At 53.4% G+C, this 22688-nt stretch overlaps 1 protein-coding gene across 6 annotated transcripts in view; it reads right to left on the bottom strand.

Moving 5' to 3' along the window:
- The window catches only part of PTDSS2 (phosphatidylserine synthase 2), a 41679-nt gene that overhangs the window by 5667 nt on the left and 13324 nt on the right, over positions 1–22688 (bottom strand). For 4 of the 6 annotated variants that reach the window (XM_033205226.1, XM_033205225.1, XM_033205224.1 and 1 more), the window contains 3 exons: positions 21997–22098; positions 9065–9147; positions 4779–4846 (listed from right to left, as the gene is read on the bottom strand). In XM_033205226.1, the coding sequence (XP_033061117.1) occupies positions 4779–4846; positions 9065–9147; positions 21997–22098 (253 nt within the window). The remainder of the gene's footprint in view (positions 1–4778; positions 4847–9064; positions 9148–21996; positions 22099–22688) is intronic. The other 2 variants (XM_033205230.1, XM_033205229.1) reach the window with 1 other exon arrangement.

Raw genomic sequence — 22688 nt, 5'->3', positions numbered from 1 at the left:
TGCTCAGGCCAACACCCCCACAGAAGTCACCCTTGTGGGACATCGCTCTTTCCTCACCCGGACGCTGGCATCAGCCGGATGCACCTCTTGGCCTTGGGGCAAGGCAGGCTCTTGGGCCTGACCTCAAGGGAGGTTTACATCATTGACAGATGTCTGAGCACACAGTGAGCTGTGGCACCCAGGACCACGCAGCCCACCCAGCACCCACGTCTCAGTCCCTAATATTCAGTAAGGACCCGGGGCTCTTAGAGAAGGGGTTGATTTCAGGACCGGGGTAGGGAGTGGACAGGAGGAGCCTGGAGCATCCCGCAGTGCTAGGAAGTCAGGATGTGCCCAGAAAAACAAAACAAAAGGCCAAAAACTCAGTGATGGTGTGTGAAAGCAATACAGGAACCAAGTGGAAACTCCCAAAGGCAAAAGAATTTGGGCACCATGATAAATAGAGCAGTGCTGAAATAAATATCCAAGTGTAAGACAAGTATCTGTAATTCCGCACTGATATAAATAAACACATGATGGAATAACTAACGGTAGAGAAGCAGGATCTCTCCCATGCACAAGAGTTCCAGGTAGCGCGCAGACGCCACACTCCAAGGAGGGCAACGAAACTGCCCTCCCTCTGTGCAGGCTGCACCAGTGACCCCCTTGTGGAGAATGCACTGTGATTGACGTGGACAGCCTGACAGACACACCTCACCCGGTGGTCAAGGTCCACAGCACCACGGATGCGTCATGGTGATGGTGCCAGTGTGTGCCTTCACCCCAGACGAATCAAGAGAAAACATCAGACACATCCTCACAAACCCTGGTGTCAAAGCCAGAACAAGACATTCCAGGAAAATTAAAGGACAGTATCTCTTACAAATATGGACGCAAAAATCTCAGATAAAATGCTAGGAAAGCAAGTCCAGCAATATGTAAAAAGGCACACCCTGCGACCAAGCAGGATTTATCCCAGGAATGCAAGGTTGGTTCAGGATAAGAAAATAAATGTAATTCATCATATTAACGAAGGGGGAAAAACACCCATATGATCCTCTCACTTGACGCAGAAAGAACATTTAACAAAACTCTTACAACCTTTCGTGATAAAAACACTCAACCAACTAGGAATATACTAGAATGTTCTCTACTCGGTAAGGGAGATCTATGAAAAACTCAGAACTTTCTCCACCCGGTAGGGGAGATCCAGGAATTTTTCACAGCTAACACACTCAGTGGGGAAAGACTGGATGCTTTTCCCCTAAGATCAGGAATCAGATAAGAATGTCCATCTGGCCAGGCACAGTGGCTCACATTTATACTCCCAGCACTTTGGGAGGCCAAAGGGGATGGATAGCTTGAGCCCAGGAGTTTGAGATCAGCCTGGCCAACATGGCGAAACCTCACCTCCACAGAAAATTTAAAAATTAGTCAGGTGCAGTGGCTCACTTGAGGCCAGCAGTTCTAAGACCAGCCTGACCAACATGGTGAAACCCCGTCTCAGCCGGGCGCGGTGGCTCAAGCCTGTAATCCTAGCACTTTGGGAGGCCGAGACGGGCAGATCACGAGGTCAGGAGATTGAGACCATCCTGGCTAGACCATCCTGGCTAACACGGTAAAACCCCATCTCTACTAAAAAAAAAATACAAAAAACTAGCCGGGCGTGGTGGCGGGCGCCTGTAGTCCCAGCTACTTGGGAGGCTCAGGCAGGAGAATGGCATAAACCCGGGAGGCGGAGCTTGCAGTGAGCTGAGATCCGGCCACTGCACTCCAGCCTGGGCGACAGAGCGAGACTCCGTCTCAAAAAAAAAAAAAAAAAAAAAAAGAAACCCCGTCTCTACTAAAAATACAAAATTAGTGGGGTGTGGTAGCACATGCCTGTAATCCCAGCTACTCCGGAGACTGAGGCACAAGAACAGCTTGAACCTAGGAGGTGGAGGTTGTAGTGAGCCAAGATCATGCCACTGTACTCCAGACTGGGTGATAAAGCAAGACCATGTCTCAAAAAAACAAAGCCAGGCGTGGTGGCACATGGCTGTAGTCCCAGCTACTCAGGAGGCTGAGGCAGGAAAATCACCTGAGTCTGGGAAGTTAGAGGCTGTGGAGGCCTATGGTCGCACAACTGTATTCTAGCCTGGGCAACAGAGCAAGACCCTGTCTCCAAAAAAAAAGAAAAAAAAAGCCCATCCTTGTCTGTTCTAGGAAACGTTGAGCTGCAGGTTCTGGCCAGCGCAGCTACGCAAGAAAATAAAAGACATCCAGCCTGGAAAGGAAGAAGTAAAACTCTATTTGTAGAAGACATAATCTTGAATATAGCATATTCTTTTTTTTTTTGAGACGGAGTCTCGCTCTGTCACCCGGGCTGGAGGGCAGTGGCCGGATCTCAGCTCACTGCAAGCTCCGCCTCCCGGGTTCACGCCATTCTCCTGCCTCAGCCTCCCGAGTAGCTGGGACTACAGGCGCCGCCAACCTCGCCCGGCTAGTTTTTTTGTAATTTTTAGTAGAGACGGGGTTTCACCGTGTTGGCCAGGATGGTCTCGATCTCCTGACCTCGTGATCCACCCGTCTCGGCCTCCGTAAGTGCTGGGATTACAGGCGTGAGCCACCGTGCCCGGCCTAATATAGCATATTCTTAAGAATCTACCCAAAACCCCACACTCTTAGAGCTAATAAGTTCAGCAAGGTTGCAGGATGCAAGACCAGCCACAAAAATAAGCTACATTTCCATACACTAGTAATGAGCAATGCAAAAGTAAAATTAAAACAGTTCCACTGGCCGGGCGCGGTGGCTCAAGCCTGTAATCCCAGCACTTTGGGAGGCCGAGACGGGTGGATCACGAGGTTAGGAGATCGAGACCATCCTGGCTAACACGGTGAAACCCCGTCTCTACTAAAAAATACAAAAAACTAGCCGGGCGAGGTGGCGGGCGCCTGTAGTCCCAGCTACTCGGGAGGCTGAGGCAGGAGAATGGCGTAAACCCAGGAGGCGGAGCTTGCAGTGAGCTGAGATCCGGCCACTGCACTTCAGCCTGGGCGGCAGAGCGAGACTCCCTCTCAAAAAAAAAAAAAAAAAAAAAAAAAAAACAGTTCCACTTACAAGGGCATAAAATGAATCAGATGAGTGGACGTAAATGTAATAAAGCAAGTGCAAAACTTAAACTCTGAAAACTCTAACACATTGTTGGAAGAAATTACAGACCTAAATAAACAGAAAGCCATCCGATTTTCAAGGACTGAGTTGATATTGTTAGGATGACACTACTCCCAAAACAGATTTGAAGATTCGATGCAATCCCTATAAAAAATTCCACCTGTTCTTTTCACAGAACTGGAAAGGGTGATCCTCACATTCGTTTGGAAATGGAAGAGACCCAGATGATTCAAAACCATCTTGAAAAAGAACAACCTGGGTGAACTCACACTGTCCAATTTCAAATGCCACTTGAGGGATATTCCACTACATTCCTGACCAATCCACAAAACTGTCCAGGTCACCAGACACAAGGAGCCTGAGAAACTGTCACTGCCAAGAAAGAGGAGCCCAGGCCGGTGGGGCAGTTCACACCTGGAATCCCAGCACTTCAGGAGGCCGAGGCGGGTGGATCATTTGAGGTCAGGAGTTCAAGACCAGCCTGGCCAACACGATGAAACTAAAAATACAATAAATTAGTGGGGAGTGGTGGCGGGTGCCTGTAATTCCAGCTACTTGGGAGGCTGAGGCAGGAGGATCACTTGAACCTGGGAGGTGGAGGCTACAGTGAGCCGAGATCACACCACTGCACTTCAGCCTGGGTGACAGAGTAAGACTCCGTCTCAAAAACAGATAAATACTAAAAGAAAGAGGAGCATGGGAAGACACATGCAACCTGGATGAACCTCAGAGGCACCGTGCAGGGCGGGAAGAGGCTGCCACTGCATGATTCCGTGTATAGGACATTCTCGGGGACAGAAGCGATCCTCACCAGCAGTCAGGGGTCGGGGCGGGTACGACTACCAAGGGGTAACACAAATGAATTTTGGGGCCAGTGGAATTGTTGTGCGTTCTAATTGTGTTTCTGTAAGTCTACACAAATGCTAAAATTCACAGAATGTACACGACCCCAGAAAAACCAATTCTGCCATGATGATAAAAAATCTGGCCACGCACTGACAGAGTTTTAAGACTGGGAATAGCAAAGTCCTTTGTAACCTGAAGACAGCCCCAAAATGTGTGTTTAAACTGAGTTAAACGGAACAAAGAGTATTAATAAAGTAAGCATTTGCGGCAGCAACACAGCCTGACCCAGGAATTACAAAGGCGCTAGCTGCATCTCCCACCTGCACCCTGCCCGTCTTGCGGAATGTGGTCAGGATGGGGAAGCAGCACACACAGCCACACTGGTCAACCACAAAACACAACCACAAAGACCCTGTCCCTCTGGGCGCCGGGGTCCCCTCTGAGGCCCAGATGTGCCCTGGCCACACACACACTGGCCTGTGTTGCAGGTCCCCTGCTGCTCCCTTCATGCCCAGTCCCTACCCGCACTCAGACAGCTGTGGGCAAAGCCACCCCGGCAGCCACACTGGCCCTGCCCCTGTCTGTGCCCACACTTAGGTGTGGCCCTGCCACACGGCCACCGTCAGCCCCACCCGCAGATGCTCCTGGAGGCCCCCCGCAGCTCGGCCTACGTTTTGAGGTCTCGCCCTGCTTCCTCCCATCACTCGAGGGCCGGGTGGGCAAGGCCTCCTTTGTCACCCTGCCTGGGGCCAGACTGTCACCTAAGTTCCCAGGTATCCAACCCAGAAAAACGGCTTACCTGGAAGAGTATAAAGATGAGAAACAGCTCGTAGACCACACTCACGCAGAGCCAAAACCTCCAGTAAGCTACAAAGACAGATGACGGAAGGTCAGTGCGCCCAGCCCAGGCCTCCACGGCCCTGCCCAGGCCTCCACGGCCCCGCTCAGCCCCAGGCTGGCTCCTGGCTCCTCACACCCAGTGTCTCTTCTGGGCCCCTCACAGGTCCCTGGAGAGCCCTTTATAAAGCTGTAACTGAGAATTAGGCACAATTTCCCTCTAAAAAGTGAATTTTTTTCTTCATTTTTTCCATTCCAGCCCTTAAATCTTTGGCCTGTGAAGTGCTGCACAGAATCGGTCAGCAAACATCCCCGTCCTGTTAACCAGGGATGCTTCTAACCTTGCGCCATTAAGTCTGGAGTAGGTTTTTGGTGGATATTTCTCTTTGAAATGGAGTCTCTGTCGCCCAGGCTGGAGCGCAATCTTGGTGCAACCTCTGCCTCCTGGCTCGAGCGACCTCCTACCTGAGCCTCCTGAGTAGCTGTGACCACAGGTGCCTGCCACCACATCCAGCTAATTTTTTTTTTTTTTTGTCAAGATGGGGTTTTGACATGTTGCCTAGGCTAGGATACTTTTTTATCATGTTAAAAAAATTTTTTAATTCCAGTATGTTAAGTTTTTGTCATGGATGAATATGAATTTTTGTTTTTCTGCATTTAAGGGGATTTATTTTTTCATGTTGATGTGATGAGTTACGTTAATAGACTTCTAACGTGAAACCATCCCTCAATTCCTGACTTCTCACGGCTCCGAGCAGCTCATGGCAAGACACGCAGATGTGAGGTTTTAGGACCAAACGGAGGAGGCCCCGACGTACTCAGGGGAAGACGGCCACCATGGCTCACGAAAAGCCGCCCTCCATCGGCAGGAAATACAAACGCCCTGGTGTTCTTAGGAAAAGCTGCTTAGGGAGGTCTGGGACCCAAGACAGACAGCTGAGATCACACACTGATTCCTCACGCACGGGGTGAAAACCTGAACCTTCTCAGTGGCCCAAGAGCCAAAGGTCGTGGTGAGACTAATTTGAGGCAGCCCTCGCTCGACAAGGGCTCACTGACTGAAGGGGACGCCTTCGGAGCAGGTGCCCGGCCTCCCAGTGACACCTTCGGAGCAGGTGCCCGGCCTGCTGGCGTTCTCTGACGCTGACTGAAGGGGATGCCTTCGGAGCAGGTGCCCAGCCTGCAGGCGCTCTCTGAGGGGACGGCTACACCCATGAAACCACAATGTTCTGAGTGGGCCACAGGTCACCACGTCCGGGGCTAACTTCCCTCCCCGCCACTGCCGAGTCGAATCTTTCTCACATTTCTCCTGTTGGGGAAGGCCCCAGATCAGAAAGGTGATCTCGGACTCCTCTCCCCACTCAGGCTTCACACGTGACCAGCACCAGGCTGCCGCCCCCGAACACCCAGCAGGCCCTTGGTCTGCATTCCTGCCTCGCTCCCCGGAGCAACGCCAGACCTCCCTGACCCCAGGGCCACCCTCCAGCCCCCAGCGCTGGTTTGTCTTTCTAAACATCACACCAGAGGGAAGGACAGACAGGCAGCCTCAGCAGCCCGGGCAACACTGTGGCTGACTCAGCCTTCAGAGGGAGCCAGGAAGAAAATGCAGTTGACACAGAAGGGATGCCCGTCTCAGTGGCCCAGGACCTTCCGCCTCCCTCCGAGCGGCAGCCAACTCAACTTCCCAAAGAAAGCAGCTCCCTCCATGGCCGGGTTGGGCTCCTTTCCACTCTTCCTCATGAGGCCCAGTCGCTAATGGCTACAGCCGCCGGACTGGGCATTCCTGGGCCAGACCCAGGGGAGTGGGAAGAAGGTGGGCAGAGCCCACAGGGACCATCTTTCTGGAGAAGCCCTTCTCCCTGCCCCTCCCAGAACCTCCGCTGCACAGGATTCACTTGTCCACTTCAATGTGTTGTGACTGCAGAGGGTTAATGGCTCCCTGCCGGCCCCCAAGTTAACAAGACATGTGGAAGAAGGTGGCTCCAGGACAGGCTTCCCCGTCAGTAAATTGAAGACTGGCAAAGTAACGTGGAATTTATGCCAAGCAAACTAAACTAACAGAAGAAAGGTAGAGCAGAGCTCAAACCAAAACCGAACACCCTGGGAACTCCCAGCCCTGCCCAGCGGGAGGGGACGAGCCACAGCTCAGAGATGCCATGGCTGGAGCTTTCGGAAGCGTCAAGACCTTCAGGCCCAGATGCTCCACGTCCCACCAGGGGACCTGCAGCCGGAGCTCCTAGACTGCACAGAGCCGAGGATCTCCCAGGAGTCTCTCCCTGTGCTGGGGCCACATGCCAGGACAAGCTGCTGCCTGCTGACCAGTCTGCCCCACTCACGGCTGCGTCCCAGCACCCGGTGACGCCCGCACCCAGGAGGGATTTGGAGCATCTCCAAGCAAGGACGGCCACTGGCTGAGCTTCCGGCAGCTCTTCTTCTCTCCAAATCCACCCAACAAACACGTAACTGCACCAGGCTTTTCACTGCGTGACAGGCAGTTTTTAGACTATCGCTGCACTTTCCACTGCTCTACTGAGCAATCCAAACCCGTCGGAGGCAAGACCGTCTGTGCTCAGCCGACTGGGTAGACAGGAGCCCTGTGCCCTTCCCACACAGCTGTCAGTCAGCAGAGCAGAGCGGCCCACCAGGCACTCAAGGAGCCCTTTCTCAAGGCCCTGGGCAAGGAAGTGGCCGGTAAGACCAGCCCGCTTGGGTCACCGGATGGCTCCCCGCTCAGGGCCTCTGGGGATAGGGAAGCTTCACTCACCTCCATGGCACTGACCCTGGGGCAGACGCCGCTCTCCTGGAGGCCAATTTGATAACACGTATCACGGGCTTAAACTGTGTATGTCCCTTAATTCAATACTTACTTCTGGGACGTTTTATTAAATGAATAATCAGATATTTACACAGAGCATAGGGAAAAAATTCACCACAGCCTAGTTTATTAAAATAAAACTGGAAACTTTCTAAATATACAGTATTATGGCTAAAATAAATTGGTTAAATGTAGTACATTCAAATGACAGCTAAACAAGCAGTCATTAAAATTTCAGCTGTCAAAAAATTAGTAAGGAAATGACTAAAGTCATTTAAACCTATGACTAAAGTCATTAACAAAATCAGTAAGGAAGGGCCAGGTGCGGTGGCTCACCCTGTAATCCCAGCACTTTGGGAGGCTGAGGCGGGGGGATCGTGAGGTCAGGAGATCGAGACCATCCTGGCTAACATGGTGAAACCTCGTCTCTACTAAAAATACAAAAAATTAGCCAGGCATGGTGGCAGGTGCCTGTAGTCCCAGCTACTTGGGAGGCTGAGGCAGGAGAGTGATGTGAACCCGGGAGGCGGAGCTTGCAGGGAGCTGTGATCGCGCCACTGCACTCCAGCCTGGGCGACAGAGCAAGACTCTGTCTCAAAAAAAAAAAAAAAAAAAAAAAAAAAAAATATATATATATATATATATATATACATATATAAGAAAATGACTAGTTATTGAACCTGAAGTGGGGAACGTACGAAGCCACACGTTCAGGATTCGGTCTTTCGAGGTCGTGAATATGTCCATATACACAAACGTGAAAATTTAACAGTGGTTATTATTTGTGGGTAGTTTTGTTTTTAGGTTATTTTTTGTATTTTTGAAATTTCCTATAATACCTACTCCTGTTAAACCAGAAAATACGTTTCTAATTACTTCGTGTGGCCACTCCGGGGAAACAACCAACCCTACAGAGGCCGCAGCCGCCTCCCTGGGCGGGACGTGGGGACAGCGTGCACTGAGCCTGGGGGAGCGCTGGCCCACGAGGGTTTGTTAGAAGTCAGGGCCAGAAGGTGGGGTGGAGGCCGAGGCAGAGTGTGCTGGGCAACCACTTCGAGGGCAGGGGGTGGGCAGCGCCTCACAGCCCCACCTGGCGCCCACAATTCCCGGCCTCACAGCCCCACCTGGCGCCCTCTGCCACCTGGTCTGTGGAAAGAGGAGGCAGAGGCAGGAAGAGAAGGGCCGGAGAGCCCTGGACAGGGAAGAGTGAAAGGGCCGGAGAAGGCCCGGAGGGACCCTTGGTGGCTGGAGGAGGAGCACACAGCCAGCTGAGAAGCCCACGTCCTCGTCCACGTGGGAAGTGGCCTCGGAGGCCCTGGGGAGGGGCCGGGCGGAGGGAGGACAGGACACTCACACCCAGCAGCACAGACACAGAGTGGCTGCTCAGAACAGAACTGCCACAGGAGCACACGGAGAAGGAAATGGCAAGTTACCTGGATGAGGTCTGGAAAATGGCCCGTCTTTAGCTTGTGTGACTCCAAAACATAAGAAAACCAAAATACTGGCCACAATACCTCTGCAAATAAAGAACAAACAGCCCCTCAGTGTGTGCAGGCTTCTCCCAGGAGGGAGGTGGAAGGCTGCAGGGACCCCCAGACACCCATTGTGGAAGAGCCCCCGATGCTGGGGCGGGAGGAAGGGCCTCGGGCAGAGCTGGGCAACTCCGGGGCGGGCAAGGCCCGGACACCTCCACCACCCTGGGCCCAACATTCGCCCTCACATGTGCCGCCCGCCCAGTGGCCGGGAGCCCTTGTGCTCGGGCTGCTGGTGGTTCCCAGTGTCACATCAGGAAGACACTCGCTCTACACAGAGGCCACCAAACACCCCCCATGTGACCATCAGCGATCGCAAAGCCCACACAGGAGGGAAGGCGTCAGGAGCTACTGCCTCCCTGATCCAATGCAGCAGGACCCCCAGGAAGTGTCTCTAGAGAGTTCTTGTGTCTTTTTGGGGTCAACTCATCCAACACCAACGGGATTCCTGTGATTCATAAGATGGAAGCGTGACAGCTGTAACTGCAACCAAAGACGCAGGTTCACGGGAAGGAGGGAGCGAGGTGCTCCCTCCTCAGCAAAGCTCCTTGGGGCAGGCCTCAGCCAGACTCTCAGTGGGTTTCACTGAGAAGCAGCTTAGGCTGGTGGATGTGCAGACACAGAGCCCTGGTCACAGGCACACTGCTCACATCCACCCCCGCATCCGACATGTGGACCCGCTCTGTGGACACACTCTGCGGACCCGATCTGTGGATGTGCTCTGTGGACCCACTCTGCAGATGTGCTCCGTGGACCCACTCTGTGGATGTGTTCTGTGGACCTGCTCCGTGGACCTGCTCTGTGGATGTGCTGTGCACCCGCTCTGTGGATGTGTTCTGTGGACCTGTTCCATGGACCTGCTCTGTGGATGTGCTCTGTGCACCCGCTCTGTGGATGTGCTCTGTGGACCTGCTCCATGGATGTGTTCTGTGGACCTACTCCGTGGATGTGCTCTGTGCACCCGCTCTGTGGGCCTGCTCCATGGACCCGCTCTGTGGATGTGCTCTGTGGGCCTGCTCTGTGCACCCGCTCTGTGGACCCACTCTATGGATGTGCTCTGTGCACCCGCTCTGTGGACCTGCTCCGTGCACCCGCTCTGTAGATGTGCTCTGTGGACCTGCTCCGTGGACCCACTCTGTGCTCTGCAGGCGTTCGGATGCACCCTTCCTCTCTGCTTGTGCTCAGCTCGGGGTCTGAGACCCACTGGCCGCTGCACCACCCAGTCCCTCCCACGGCTCAGTGGTGCTGTGCTGACAGTCACACCTCGGTGTGTTCGCACGCTGGGCTGCTTCTAGGTTTGGCTGCCGTGAAGGAAGCCGCTGTGCGGGGGCCACAGAGACAAGCTATCTATTTTTAAGACAGCACTCTTAAAAAATATCTAATAACAACTTCAGCCTGAGAAATTCCCCTCTCTGCCTGCAGGAGTGCCTGGTCCTGAAAGTCCTGAGTAGAAAGAGGCAGGTGAGGCCAAGCCCCGCCGGAGGCTTGCAGGACAGAGGATGGAGGAGGGCACAAGGCCACTGGCCCCTGGTGAAGCTGGGACAAGGGTCTGGTGGTTCTGGGCAGGTGCTACTCTCCACCCAGAGCCCTGAGGGTCTCACCCTCGGCAGGACATTCATGGCCCCCAGGTGAAACCAGAGTTTCTGACCCAGTCTCCACCCAGGCCCCAGCTCCCACACGACTGCTGTCAACCTCCAGGGACAGAAGCAGAGATGCCCTCGCTGCTGGGTTCAGCAAGGTGGGACCTGCGTCCCTGTCACAGGTGCCCCTCCCGAGGTCTGTCAGTGCTGAGGGTTGGGAGGTGTGAAAAGTACCTTCCAGGGCCCCCTGAAGCCAGACAGGCCCCACCTCAGCTGTGCCTCCATGGTGCATGGAGAGGGTCGTAACATTCAGTGGAAAGACACTGAAATGATCTCCTGTCCTCCCCAGAAAAGATAAAAATGAAAAGAGGAACATGGGCACTGGCCAAGGAAAGCTGCTCCTGGTGCAGACGCGCGTCACCCCAAGCCGCCATCCGCCTGACAGGCGCGTCACCCCAGGCCGCCATCCGCCCGACAGGCGCGTCACCCCAGGCCGGTGCTCCCTGAAACAGCCCATGGCACCCCCGACAAGGCACGCCGCCCAGAGGCCAGCTCAGACCAGGTCACACAGGACTCTAACCTGGCCACACATCACATGTTTATGACAACTTTATAAGGCTAATTTGTTCATAAGAATTACTTGCTGGGTGCAGTGGTTCACACCTGTAATCCCAGCACTTTGGGAGGCTGAGGTAGGTGGATCACTAAAGGTCAGGAGTTTGAGACCTGTCTGGCCAACGTGAAACTCTCGTCTCCACTAAAAATACAAAAATTAGCTGGGTGTGGTATCAGGCGCCTGTAATCCCAGCTACTCAGGAGGCTGAAGCAGGAGAATCACTTGAATCTGGGAGGCAGAGGTTACGGTGAGCTGAGATCGTGCCACTGCACTCCAGCCTGGGTGACAGCAAGACTCGGTCTCAAAAAAAAAAAACAAAAGAATTACTTAAGTATTTGAGAAGGTGTGTCCATTGGGTAAGAATGAGGGAAGTACTTTAAAAGGAAAGCAAATATATTGCATTTTTAAAATGTTTTTAATTTTAGAATGTTTTTACATTTACAGAATTATTGTAAAAATAGTAAAAGTTCCCATATCTCACACGCCTAGTTTTCCCATTAACATCTCACCATTAATAAGCCGGTGCTGGCCGGGCGTGGTGGCTCACGCCTGTAATCCCAGCACTTTGGGAGGCTGAGGCAGGTGGATCACAAGGTCAGGAGTTCGAGACCAGCCTGACCAACATGGTGAAACCCCGTCTCTACTAAAAATACAAAAAATTAGCCAGGCGTGCTGGCGGGCACCTGTAATCCCAGCTACTCGAGAGGCTGAGGCAGGAGAATCACTTGAACCCGGGAGGCGGAGCTTGCAGTGAGCCAAGATCGCACCACTGCACTCCAGGCTGGGCAATAGAGCGAGACTCAAGTCTCAAAAATAAATAAATAAATAAATAAATAAAATAAACATTAAAAAAAAAAAAAAGCCAGTGCTGCCACACGACTGCCGAGGCCTACGCCTCCTTTGCTCTCCCCTGACGTCCTTCCCCCTCCACCCGCCCCCACCAACAATCCCTTCCTCGACACCACGTGGCATCTACTCATCCTGTCTCTTCAGGCTCCCTTAGGCTGGGATGGTTTCTCAGACTCTCCTTGTCTCTGATAACCTGGACGGTTTGGAGGAGGCCTGGTCAGGAATTCTGTGGAACGTTCCTTAGTGAGACGGTGGGCTGTGCCTCCGTGTGGCCGGGCTGGGGTCGTCGGGGTTGGGAGGATCCGGCAGCAGCCTCACCACTGGCCACACTGTGAACATGACCAGTGGGTGCTGACCTGACCGCCAGGCCCAGGGGTGTCTGCGGGCGCCTCCACTGCAGCGTCCCCATCCCAATGCCCTCTCCGTGCTGCACGCCCAGGAAGGAGGTCGCCACGCGCAGCCCACGGCGGGGCAGGGAGGAGGGAGGTCGCCACGCGCAGCCCAAGGCGGGGCAGGGAGGAGGGAGGTCGCCACGCACAGCCCACGGCGGGGCAGGGAGCTCGCCACCTCCTGGAACGGGGCTCTACCTCATTCACTGAAAACTTGCAGGAACGGTTGGTCTCTTTCCCTCTGTTTATTTATTCAATCAGTTATATCAGTATGGGCTTGTGCATGTTTATTTTATACTCTGGGTTATATTCTAATACTACTTGATTGATTTGTTGCTCTTTGGCCACTGGGGGGCTCTTTCGCTGGGAGGTAATCCTGTGACTGTGAGGTTTTGTTCACCGAGCTCCTCATTGTCTTTTTTTTTGAGACGGAGTCTCCTTCAGTCGCCCAGGCTGGAGTGAGTGCAGTGGCGCGATGGGCTCACTGCAAGCTCCGCCTCCCGGGTTCACGCCATTCTCCTGCCTCAGCCTCCCAAGTAGCTGGGACTACAGGCGCCTGCTGCCATGCCCGGCTAATCTTTTGCACTTTTTTTTTTTTTTTTGGTAGAGACGGCGTTTCACCGTGTTTGCTAGGATGGTCTCGATCGCCTGACCTCGTGATCCACTCGCCTGGGCCTCCCAAAGTCCTGGGATTACAGGTGTGAGCCACCACGCCCAGCCGAGCTCCTCACTTTCTGGCACTGCCAGGATCAGCTGATCCTGGGCATTTCTTGTTCCGCTGCTGGAATCAGCCATTTCTTGTCAGAGCCCTGGCCCCACGGACGGAGGACCCTAGGAACCAGGAACTGGACCTGGGTGTGCTCACTACTGCAAGCATAACTGGTTCTAGTCCCCCTCAGCTTGCAGAGCAACAAGATACGTGTGTATCCATTAACCACTGCACACACACTGTTTAACCATCTGTATCTCTTCTGGGCTAAATGTGCAATAGTAATCCACCATCACAGGGATCACTCCAGCCTCCTCCCTCTGATGAGCCAGAGACTCCCCTCCTCCTCCCTCTGATGAGCCAGAGACTCCCCTCCTCCTCCCTCTGATGAGCCAGAGACTCCCCTCCTCCTCCCTCTGATTACCCAGACTGTCCTCCTCCCTCTGATTAGCCAGAGACTCCCCTCCTCCTCCCTCTGATGACCCAGAGACTCTCCTCCTCCTCCCTCTGATTAGCCAGAGACTCCTCTCCTCCTCCCTCTGATTACTCAGAGACTCCCCTCCCACAGCCATCACACACACCACAGTAACAAGAGTTGCCACCCAGCACCTCTGTGGGGAAAAACTTTATCGACTAGAGCAGCGTCTGTGTCATTCCTTTTGCCTCTGGCCTTACAGACGCTGCTCATTTCCAAAGTTACTCAGCACCTTCCTCTGAACACCCTTCAGGAAGGTCACAGAATGCATTTGCAGAAGTTAAGATTCTCATCAGTCGGCCTTCCCCGGTGGGACCCCCATCTCCTCAATGAATGTTTAAAATCTGCACAAGGTCTTCTCTTGTGTTGTCCAGTTCTACAGGTTCGGACAAACGCACAGTCTCGTGAACCAACCAGGACGGTGCAGCACAGAGTGGCCTCACTGCCATACGCATGCTGCATTCTACTATCCACTCTCCCCTTTCCTCAGGAAACAACTGATGCTTTCAGTACCACATCATTTCACCTCTTCCAGGTCATTGAGCTGAAATCGCAGTGCGTGGCCTTCTCTCTTAGGAACGTGGATTTATAGAAACGTGGATTTCAGGTTCCTCCCTGTCGTTGTGGCTTGATGCTCATTTATCGTTACTATCTTTTAGAGACGAGGTCTCTCCCTGTTGCCCAGGCTGGAGTGCAGGGGCTCAATCACAGCCCACTGTGACCTCCGCCTTCTGGGTTTAAGAGATCCCACTCAGTCTCTCGACAGGTGGGACCATGTGTGTGTGCTGCAACGCTCGGCTAAGTTTTTTAGTTTGGTAGAGATGGGGTCTCACTATGTTGCCCAGGCTGGTCTTGAACTCCTGGGCTCAAGTGATCCTCCTGCCTCAGTCTCCCAAACTGCTGCGATTATAAGCATGAGCCACCATGCCTGGCCCGCGTGCAGGTTTTTTTGTGGACATAAGTTTTCAATTCAGTTGGATAAGTACTTAGGAGCGAGATTGCTAGATTGCATGGTAAGAGGATATCTATTTATTTATCTATCTATATCTATATCTATATTTTTTGAGACAAGAGTCTTGCACTGTTGCCCGGGCTGGAGTGCAATGGTCCGATCTCGGCTCACTGCAACTTCCGCCTCCTGGCCTCCCGAGTAGCTGGGATTACACGTGCCCACGACCACGCCAGGCTAATTTTTTGTCTTTTTAGTAGAGATGAGGTTTCACTATGTTGACCAGGCTTGTCTCGATCTCCTGACCTTGTGATCCACCTGCCTCAGCCTCCCAAAGTGCTGGGATGACAGGCGTGAGCCACCGTGCCTGGCCCAAGAAAAAATTTATATTTAGTTCTGTGAGAGTCTGTCAAACTGTCTTCTAAAGTGGCTTTAGCATTTTGTATTCCCACCAGCAATGGATGAGGATCCCTCGGAAGTGTTTGATGCTGTCAGTTTTTAAGGTTTCAGCCCCTCCATCAGGTGTGCAGTGGTGTCTCCGTGTTTTCACTTCCGGAAATGACGCTGGCCACCCTCCCACCACAATCTCCCACCTGAACATCATCTCTAGTGAGCATCTGCTTAGACCTTTCACCCAGGTGTTTTTTTGTTTTGAGACAAAGTTTTGCTCTTGTCGCCCATGCTGGAGTGCAGTGGCCCGATCTCGGCTCACTGCAACCTCTGCCTCCTGGGTTCGAGTGATTCTCTTGCCTTAGACTTCCGAGCAGCTGTCACCCAGGGTTGTGTGTGAAAGAGAGGGTCTTGCTCTGTTGCCTAGGCTGGAGTGCAGTGGTGTGATCCTGGCTCACTGCAGCCTTGACCTCCCGGGCTCAAGGTATTCTCCCACCTCAGACTCCTGCGTAGCTGGAACTGCAGGTGTGCACCACCACACCTAATTTTTGGATTTTTTTGTAGAGATGGGGTTTTGCCATGTGACACGGTTTCGCTCTGTGTCCCCACCCAAATCTCGTCTTAAATTGTAATCCCCACGTGCTGAGGGAGGGAAGTGACTGGATTATGGGGGCGGTTCCCCCATGCTGTTCTCCTGTAGTGAGGGAGTCTCACGAGAGCTGATGGTTTTAAAACTGGCAGTTTTGGCCAGGTGTGGTGGCTCACGCCTATAATCTCAGCACTTTGGGTGGCCGAGGTGGGCAGATCACTTGAGGTCAGGAGTTTGAGACCAGCCTGACCAACATGGTGAAACTCTGTCTCTACTAAAAAATACAAAAATTAGCTGGGCATGATGGTGCATGCCTGTAATCCCAGCTACTTGGGAGGCTGAGGCAGGAGAATCGCTTGAACCCAGGAAGCGGAGGTTGCAGTGAGCTGAGATCGTGCCACTGCACTCCAGCCTGGGTGACAGAGCGAGACTCTGTCTCAAAAACGAAAACAAAAAGGTGGCAGTTTTTCCTGTGCCCACTCTCACTCTCTCCTGCCGCTTTGTGAGGAAGGTGCCTGCTTCCCCTTTTGCCATCCACCGTGATTGTAAGTTTCCTGAGGCCTCCCCAGCAATTCCGAACTGTGAGTCAATGAACGTCTGTCTTTCGTAAATTACCCAGTCTTGGGTATTTCTTTATAGCAGTATGAAAACAGACTAATGGACCATGTTACTCAGGCTGGTCTGGAATTCCTGGCCTCAAGCAACCGACCTGCCTCAGCCTCCCAAAATGCTGGGATTATAGGTGTGAGCCACCCTGCCCAGCCTGTTTTTCTTCTTCTTGAGCTTTAAGAGTTCTTTGCACATTTTGAATACAAGTCCTTTGTCAGACGTTTTGTAAACATTTTTAACAGCTTATGGTTCACCTTTTCATTCTCTCAACAGTGTCTTTTTTTTTTTTTTTTTTTTTTTGAGGCGGAGTCTCGCTCTGTCGCCCAGGCTGGAGTGCAGTGGCCGGATCTCAGCTCACTGCAAGCTCCGCCTCCCGGGTTTACGCCATTCTTCTGCCTCAGCCTCCCGAGTAGCTGGGACTACAGGCGCCCGCCACGTCGCCCGGCTAGTTTTTTTTTTTTGTATTTTTAGTAGAGACGGGGTTTCACCGTGTTCGCCAGGATGGTCTCGATCTCCTGACCTCGTGATCCGCCCGTCTCGGCCTCCCAAAGTGCTGGGATTACAGGCTTGAGCCCCCGCGCCCGGCCAACAGTGTCTTTTACGAAGCAAAAGTTTTAATTTTTTCAAGGTCTCACTCTGGGGCCCAGGCTGGAGCACAGTGGTGCTATCATAGCTCACTGCAGCCTTGACCTCCTGGGTTCAAGCAATCCTCTCGCCTCAGCCTCCTGAGTACCTGGAACCACAGGCTTGTACTACCACAATTAGCCAACTTATCTCTTCCTAATTTTTAGTAGAGATGGGGGGGAGGGGTCTCATTATGTTGCCCAGGCTGGTCTTGAACTTGTGACCTCCAGCAATCCTCCTAGATTGCCCTTCCAAAGTGCTAGGATTAGGGGCATGAGCCACATACCCAGCAGACAGTTTTAATTGTAATGAAGTCCAATTGATCAAGTTTTTATTTTCATGGATTGTGCTGCTGATATTTTATCATCACCAAACCCAAGGTCACTACACTTTCTCCTATGGTTTCTCCAAGATGTCTTATAATTAAGGCTGAGCATGAGAGTTCACATCTGTAATCCCAGCAGTTCGGGAGGCCAAAGCAGGGGTCTGAGACCAGCCTGGGCAACATAGTGAGACTTTATCTCTACAAAACATTTTAAAAAGTCGCTGGGTGTGGTGGTGCACACCGGTAGACTTAGCTCCTTGGGAGGCTGAGGCAGGAGGACTGCTGGAGGCCAGGAGTTGGAGGCTACAGTGAGCTATGACTGCACCACTATACTCCAGTGTGGGTGACAGAGCAAAACCGTCTCAAAAACGAACAAAAAGAGAAGTTTTATAGCTTTTCATTTTACATTGAGGCTTATCTAGAATCCATTTAGAATTAATTGTTGTGAGAAGTTCAAGGCCTGTGTCTAGAGTTGCCCGTGGATGTCCTGTTGCTCTGGCGCCAGTGTTGAAAAGGCCGTCCCCCTCCACGGAATCGCTTCTGTTCCTTTGTTAAGGATCAGTTGCCTGTAGTTGTGCGCGCCTGTTTCTGGGCTCGGTGTTTTGGTGCATTTTTGACAGGAAGTCTTGAAACTGTGTAGTGTCTGTGTCCAACTTTGTTATTCTTCAGCACCATGAGTATATTTATATGCATTGTTTCATATGTATTACAAGTAAGGATATTTATATTTTAAGTGTATTATATTTATACATGTTACATGTATTTTATTGAGTAACATGTGTGAAGAGGTTTAATTTACTAAGTTTAAAATGGGATGAAAATGTAATGGGCTGGTGAGGAAAGCTGCACACTCCCCCAAGGTCACCCCCACACAGGCAGATCAGTAGACGGAACCGTGTCTGCGCAGTGGACACTCTCCAGCGAGCCACTGGCAGGCACAGCAAGGACACCGCGAAGCCGCCCTCCAGTGGGTGAGTCCAGGCCGGAGGAGGAATTGCGTTCACAAGAAGCAGGGGCCGGCAGCGCAGACCCCGACCTCACCCAGGCAGATGCATAGGCAGTGCCAGAGCCAGGGTGACCCGAGCGCGGGGGAGGCACTCTGAGCATAGGGTCAGAGGAAACTTGAACAATGAACATTTTCCACACCTCCATGCAGTGGTGGGCACACAGGGGTATGAATCCGTTAAAAGTCATCAGCCGTATGTGCGAATCTAACATAGATTATAGGTCAATAAAGTTGACTCAAGAAAAACAAAACGGGGCCGGGCGCAGTGGCTCACGCCTGTAATCCTAGCACTTTGGGAAGCTGAGGCGGGTGGATTGTCTGAGCTAAGGAGTTCAAAACCAGCCTAGGCAACATGGTGAAACCTGTCTCTACCAAAATATAAAAAAATTAGTGGGGCGTGGCAGTGCACAGCTATAATCCCAGCTACTCGGGAGGATGAGGCACGAGAATTGCTTGAACCTGGGAGGTGAAGGTTGCAGTGAGCGGAGATCATACCACTGCACTCCAGCCTGGGCAACAGAGCATGACTCTGTCTCCCCCCACCGCAAAAAAAAAAAAAAAAAACAGGGAAAAAAGAAAACTATCCCCCAAGGTGGGGAACCTGTTAGGTGCATAAAAACAACAATGACAGCAAGCTAAAGGATGACACACTAGCTAGTTTTATAACTTTTTACCTTTAATAACATAAATATTAACTTTAAAAAATAAGACTGGGAGCTGCAGTGGCTCAGGCTGGTTGCTCCGGCACTCGGGGAGGCGAGGCTACACGTTCGAGGCCAACCTGGTCAACGCTGACAGGAAAAAAACATTTTTTTTCCATCCTGGCTAACACGGTGAAACCCTGTCTCCACTAAAAATACAAAAAAATTATCCGGGCGTGGTGGCGGGCGCCTGTAGTCCCAGCTACTCAGGAGGCTGAGGCAGGACAATCGTGTAAACCAGGAGGCGGAGGTTGCAGTGAGCCGAGATTGCGCCACTGCACTCCAGCCTGGGGGACAGAGCGAGACTCCATCTCCAAAAAAATAAATAAATAAATAAAAATAAAAATAAGCCTAACTTCTAGAAAGTATTTTTTCTTTTTTTCTTTCTGAGACGGAGTCTCACTCTGTCAGCAGGTGGAGTGCAGTGGCGCAATCTCGGCTCACTGCAAGCTTCACCTCCCGGGTTCACGCGATTGTCCCGCCTCAGCCTTCCGAGTAGCTGGGACTACAGGCATGAGCCACCACGCCCGGCCTAGAAGGTAGTTTCTACATAAGAAATCTACCCTTAAGGACATCAGATAATTCTCGTATTAAAAGTAAACCGGCCACCGCAGCCTCCTGGATACCGTGTGTAGGCGCCCTGTGTGTGGGCGCCCTGTGTGTGAGCTGGGCTCCTGGTGTGCAGCAGTGCGGGTCCAGGCCATCAGAATGGACTCAGGACAGGTGTACCACGGCAATTTCACTGGAAGGAGCCGCAGAGCCACGGTCAGTGCCAGGGTGACCTACAGCAGCCGAGCCTTGTAGGAAGGAGCCCGGAGCAGGTTCCAGGTGTCAGCAGCAGAGGACGGGTGGCTTCTTTTGTGCCCTCAAAGAGGGTGAGGGGGGCCGAGAATGCGAGCTGGGAGCACATACAGTGTCCCCAAAACAGAACCGCAGAGAAAAGTGCCCAGGGCCCTGTGAACTCCCATCTCCTGGCCCCTCTCAATGAACACACACAGGAGCTCCCTGCTGTAGAGGACACGATGGCAGAGCCCAGCCTCTCACGTCGGGGCCACTCAGGAGAGGCCAGAGCTGGCTGAAGTGGGGGACATGCCCTCCGCTGCTGCCCCCTCAGGGGTCTAAGCTCCTGGCCCCTCTGGGTCTAGATCACCCAGTGCTTTCCACAGGACCCAGGCCTGGGAGAGCAGGGCTTGACTTGGGGTGGTGAGACTTTGTGATGCGCCTGGTGGGGGCCTGGTGAATGCTTTTGGGGAGCGCTCCCAAGACACCCCCTGTACTCCTGCTCTTGACAGTTCCTGCCATGTGGGACACTTGAGGTGAGACCCAGGCCTGCTTCCTAATCCACCTGCCCTGCTGTGCCCGGCAGATGCCACAGACCCTCCTAGCCAGGTGCTGATGAATGAATTCAAGAAAGACCAAGTCCTACTTGAAAGCTCCCTCTGGGCATACACGGGGCTCCTGCCCACTGCCTCACAGGCCCCAGGCACGGCACATGCTGCCTCATCTATTTCTGGAGCCCAGTTACCCAGTGCACACCAGTCCTGCAGGTTCTGCACGTGGCCCCTGCTGGGACTGCCTGAGAAAGGGAGGAGGAGTGAGCTGGGCCTGCAGACAGGAGGCGCTGGCACCTCAGGCTCAGAGGAAGGGGAAGGGCCGGCAAAGCTGACTGGGAGAGGGATGGCAGCGAGGCGGGAGAGAATCCACAGAGCATGCAGCCAGAAGCCGGGTAGGGAGACCAGGACAGGAGAGGCCACCTGCGCCTCCCAGGTGAGGATGGTGAGCTCCTCTGGGGAGCAGGCCGCACAGCCCTGGGTCCAGGCACCCCAACAGCAATTTCTAACCAGAAATGCCCCACTGCCCCCAGGGAGAGGGGCTCGGTTATGAGGTCTGCTGTGCGTGATTCTAAAGCATCCCGGTCACCTACAGACAGGGCACTGGGCGTGCTTGTGTTCTAGAGCCCACAGGGCTGGTGGCAAGTCAATGGGCAAACAGGGCTACCAACACCCGTGCAGGCGTGACGACGTTCGTACCATGCCTACCCATCACGCCATCCAACACTCACAAAGACATCGAGACTCCTGCTTTACAAAATGACGTGCTGGCCCGAGAGCTGTAGGGACGGCGGAAGTCCCACAAACCCCCGGGCTCCCGCCAACCACAGCTGACTTGTGGCCCCAGCACCAACAGGCCTCCAATGCCTCCTTCCACCTCTGTCCCCACCCTGGTGCTGGTCTCCAGACCCTGCTCCGGCCTCCTCCCGCCATCCCGCCGGAGCAAACGGGGCCCAAGCCCTGATGGTGACAGCGGCCTTGCTGGGCAGGAGGCAGCCCTGGGCAGACACACCCTGTGTGCGCGTCGGAAAAGCAGCGCGAGAGGAGAGTCTCGCGGTGCAGAAAACTCAAGACTGATTCACAGGCTCGAAAACCAGCTTCTCTTCCACACACACTTCTGAGACTGGTGTCAGATTCCATGGAATTCAGGCAGAGGACACACCCAACGTCTAGCCTGCCTGTGGAGATAAACCTGAGAAGATGAGTTTACTCGCTTCCTGACCACATAAGCAAGGTCGCAGGCTGCTGACCAGACGGTCAGCGGTCCGTGTCGGCCCCTGTCCGTGCAAGAGCCCCGTGGGCCGATGGAACCAGCATGCGGCCATCACAGGAACCTCACCCCCGGAGACGCCCAAACTCAAGGGCTCAGCCCTGTAGCTGCTGCAGCTCATTCCAGCCTCTCAACATGCAAAACTCAGGGGAAACGTGGCACAGGCTGCCGGCCACATGGAGATGACACAGACTCCTGGCTCCCAGTGACAGGCGAGGGGGCTGACCAGGAACACCGTGCAGCACCAAGGGCAGCCCCGGGAGTCCACGCGTCAGACACACTCAAGGGAGAGGTTGGCGGCCCCACGCAGCCCTCTGGTGAAGGCCTTCTGAGCCCCTGGCAGCCCGAGCAGCAAGGACGCCACACCCACCACACAGGGGCGCAGGGCAGTTTCGGAAGGCAGGACAAGATGACAGGTTACCTCTTGGTGTTGTAGGCTGTGTCCTGAGGTGTTTCCTCCAGCAGTGTCACATAGCCAAGCGTACAGGTGAGGATGAAGAGCACGGTTAAGGTGTGGGCTCGCCTGAAATCCAAAAACGCATAAGCATGGTGTCAGAGCCTGGGCAGCATTGCTAAATACTCACGTAACAGGCCCCAAATCCTCTCTACATCAAGGAGAGGGCTTAAACTCCACTCTCCAACTCCCAGCCAGCAACTGGCTGCGAGTCCCTAGCTGGGGAACTCCGAGATGACCCAGCGTCTGCTGGCCAGTCACAGCTGAGACCAACCCCCAGGAGGCTGGGCAGGAAGACCCAGTGTTCCCAGGCAGCGGAAGGCTGCTGCTCAGAGGGCATGTGCCGCACGTGGCGTCCAGGGCAGGTATCTGCTATTAAGAGCAACTGGACACATAAACATGGTGCTTTCCACTGCGCAAGACAAGCCGAGACAACCAGTCTTTCAGTCCCTGAAATAACATCTGACATTCAGTGCAGCAGCCCAAGAAACCAAGAGCTGAGAAGGGGCCTGAGCAGAGGCCTGCAGTGACCGCTGCCAGCTGGGGGAAGACGCGAGCCGCGGGTCTGCCGTCCTCTGGCCTGTCAGAGCCCAGACGTGGGAGGAGGAGGCAGGGCACTCCCTCTGCAGTCTTGTCTCGTCCCATCGCTGGTGGAAAAG

Source organism: Trachypithecus francoisi, unplaced genomic scaffold (assembly GCF_009764315.1).
Source record: "Trachypithecus francoisi isolate TF-2019V2 unplaced genomic scaffold, Tfra_2.0 Lachesis_group8, whole genome shotgun sequence".
NCBI classification, from domain to species: domain Eukaryota; kingdom Metazoa; phylum Chordata; class Mammalia; order Primates; family Cercopithecidae; genus Trachypithecus; species Trachypithecus francoisi.
Note: the sequence above shows the minus strand (reverse complement) of the source record. Positions and strands in the feature narration are given on the sequence as shown.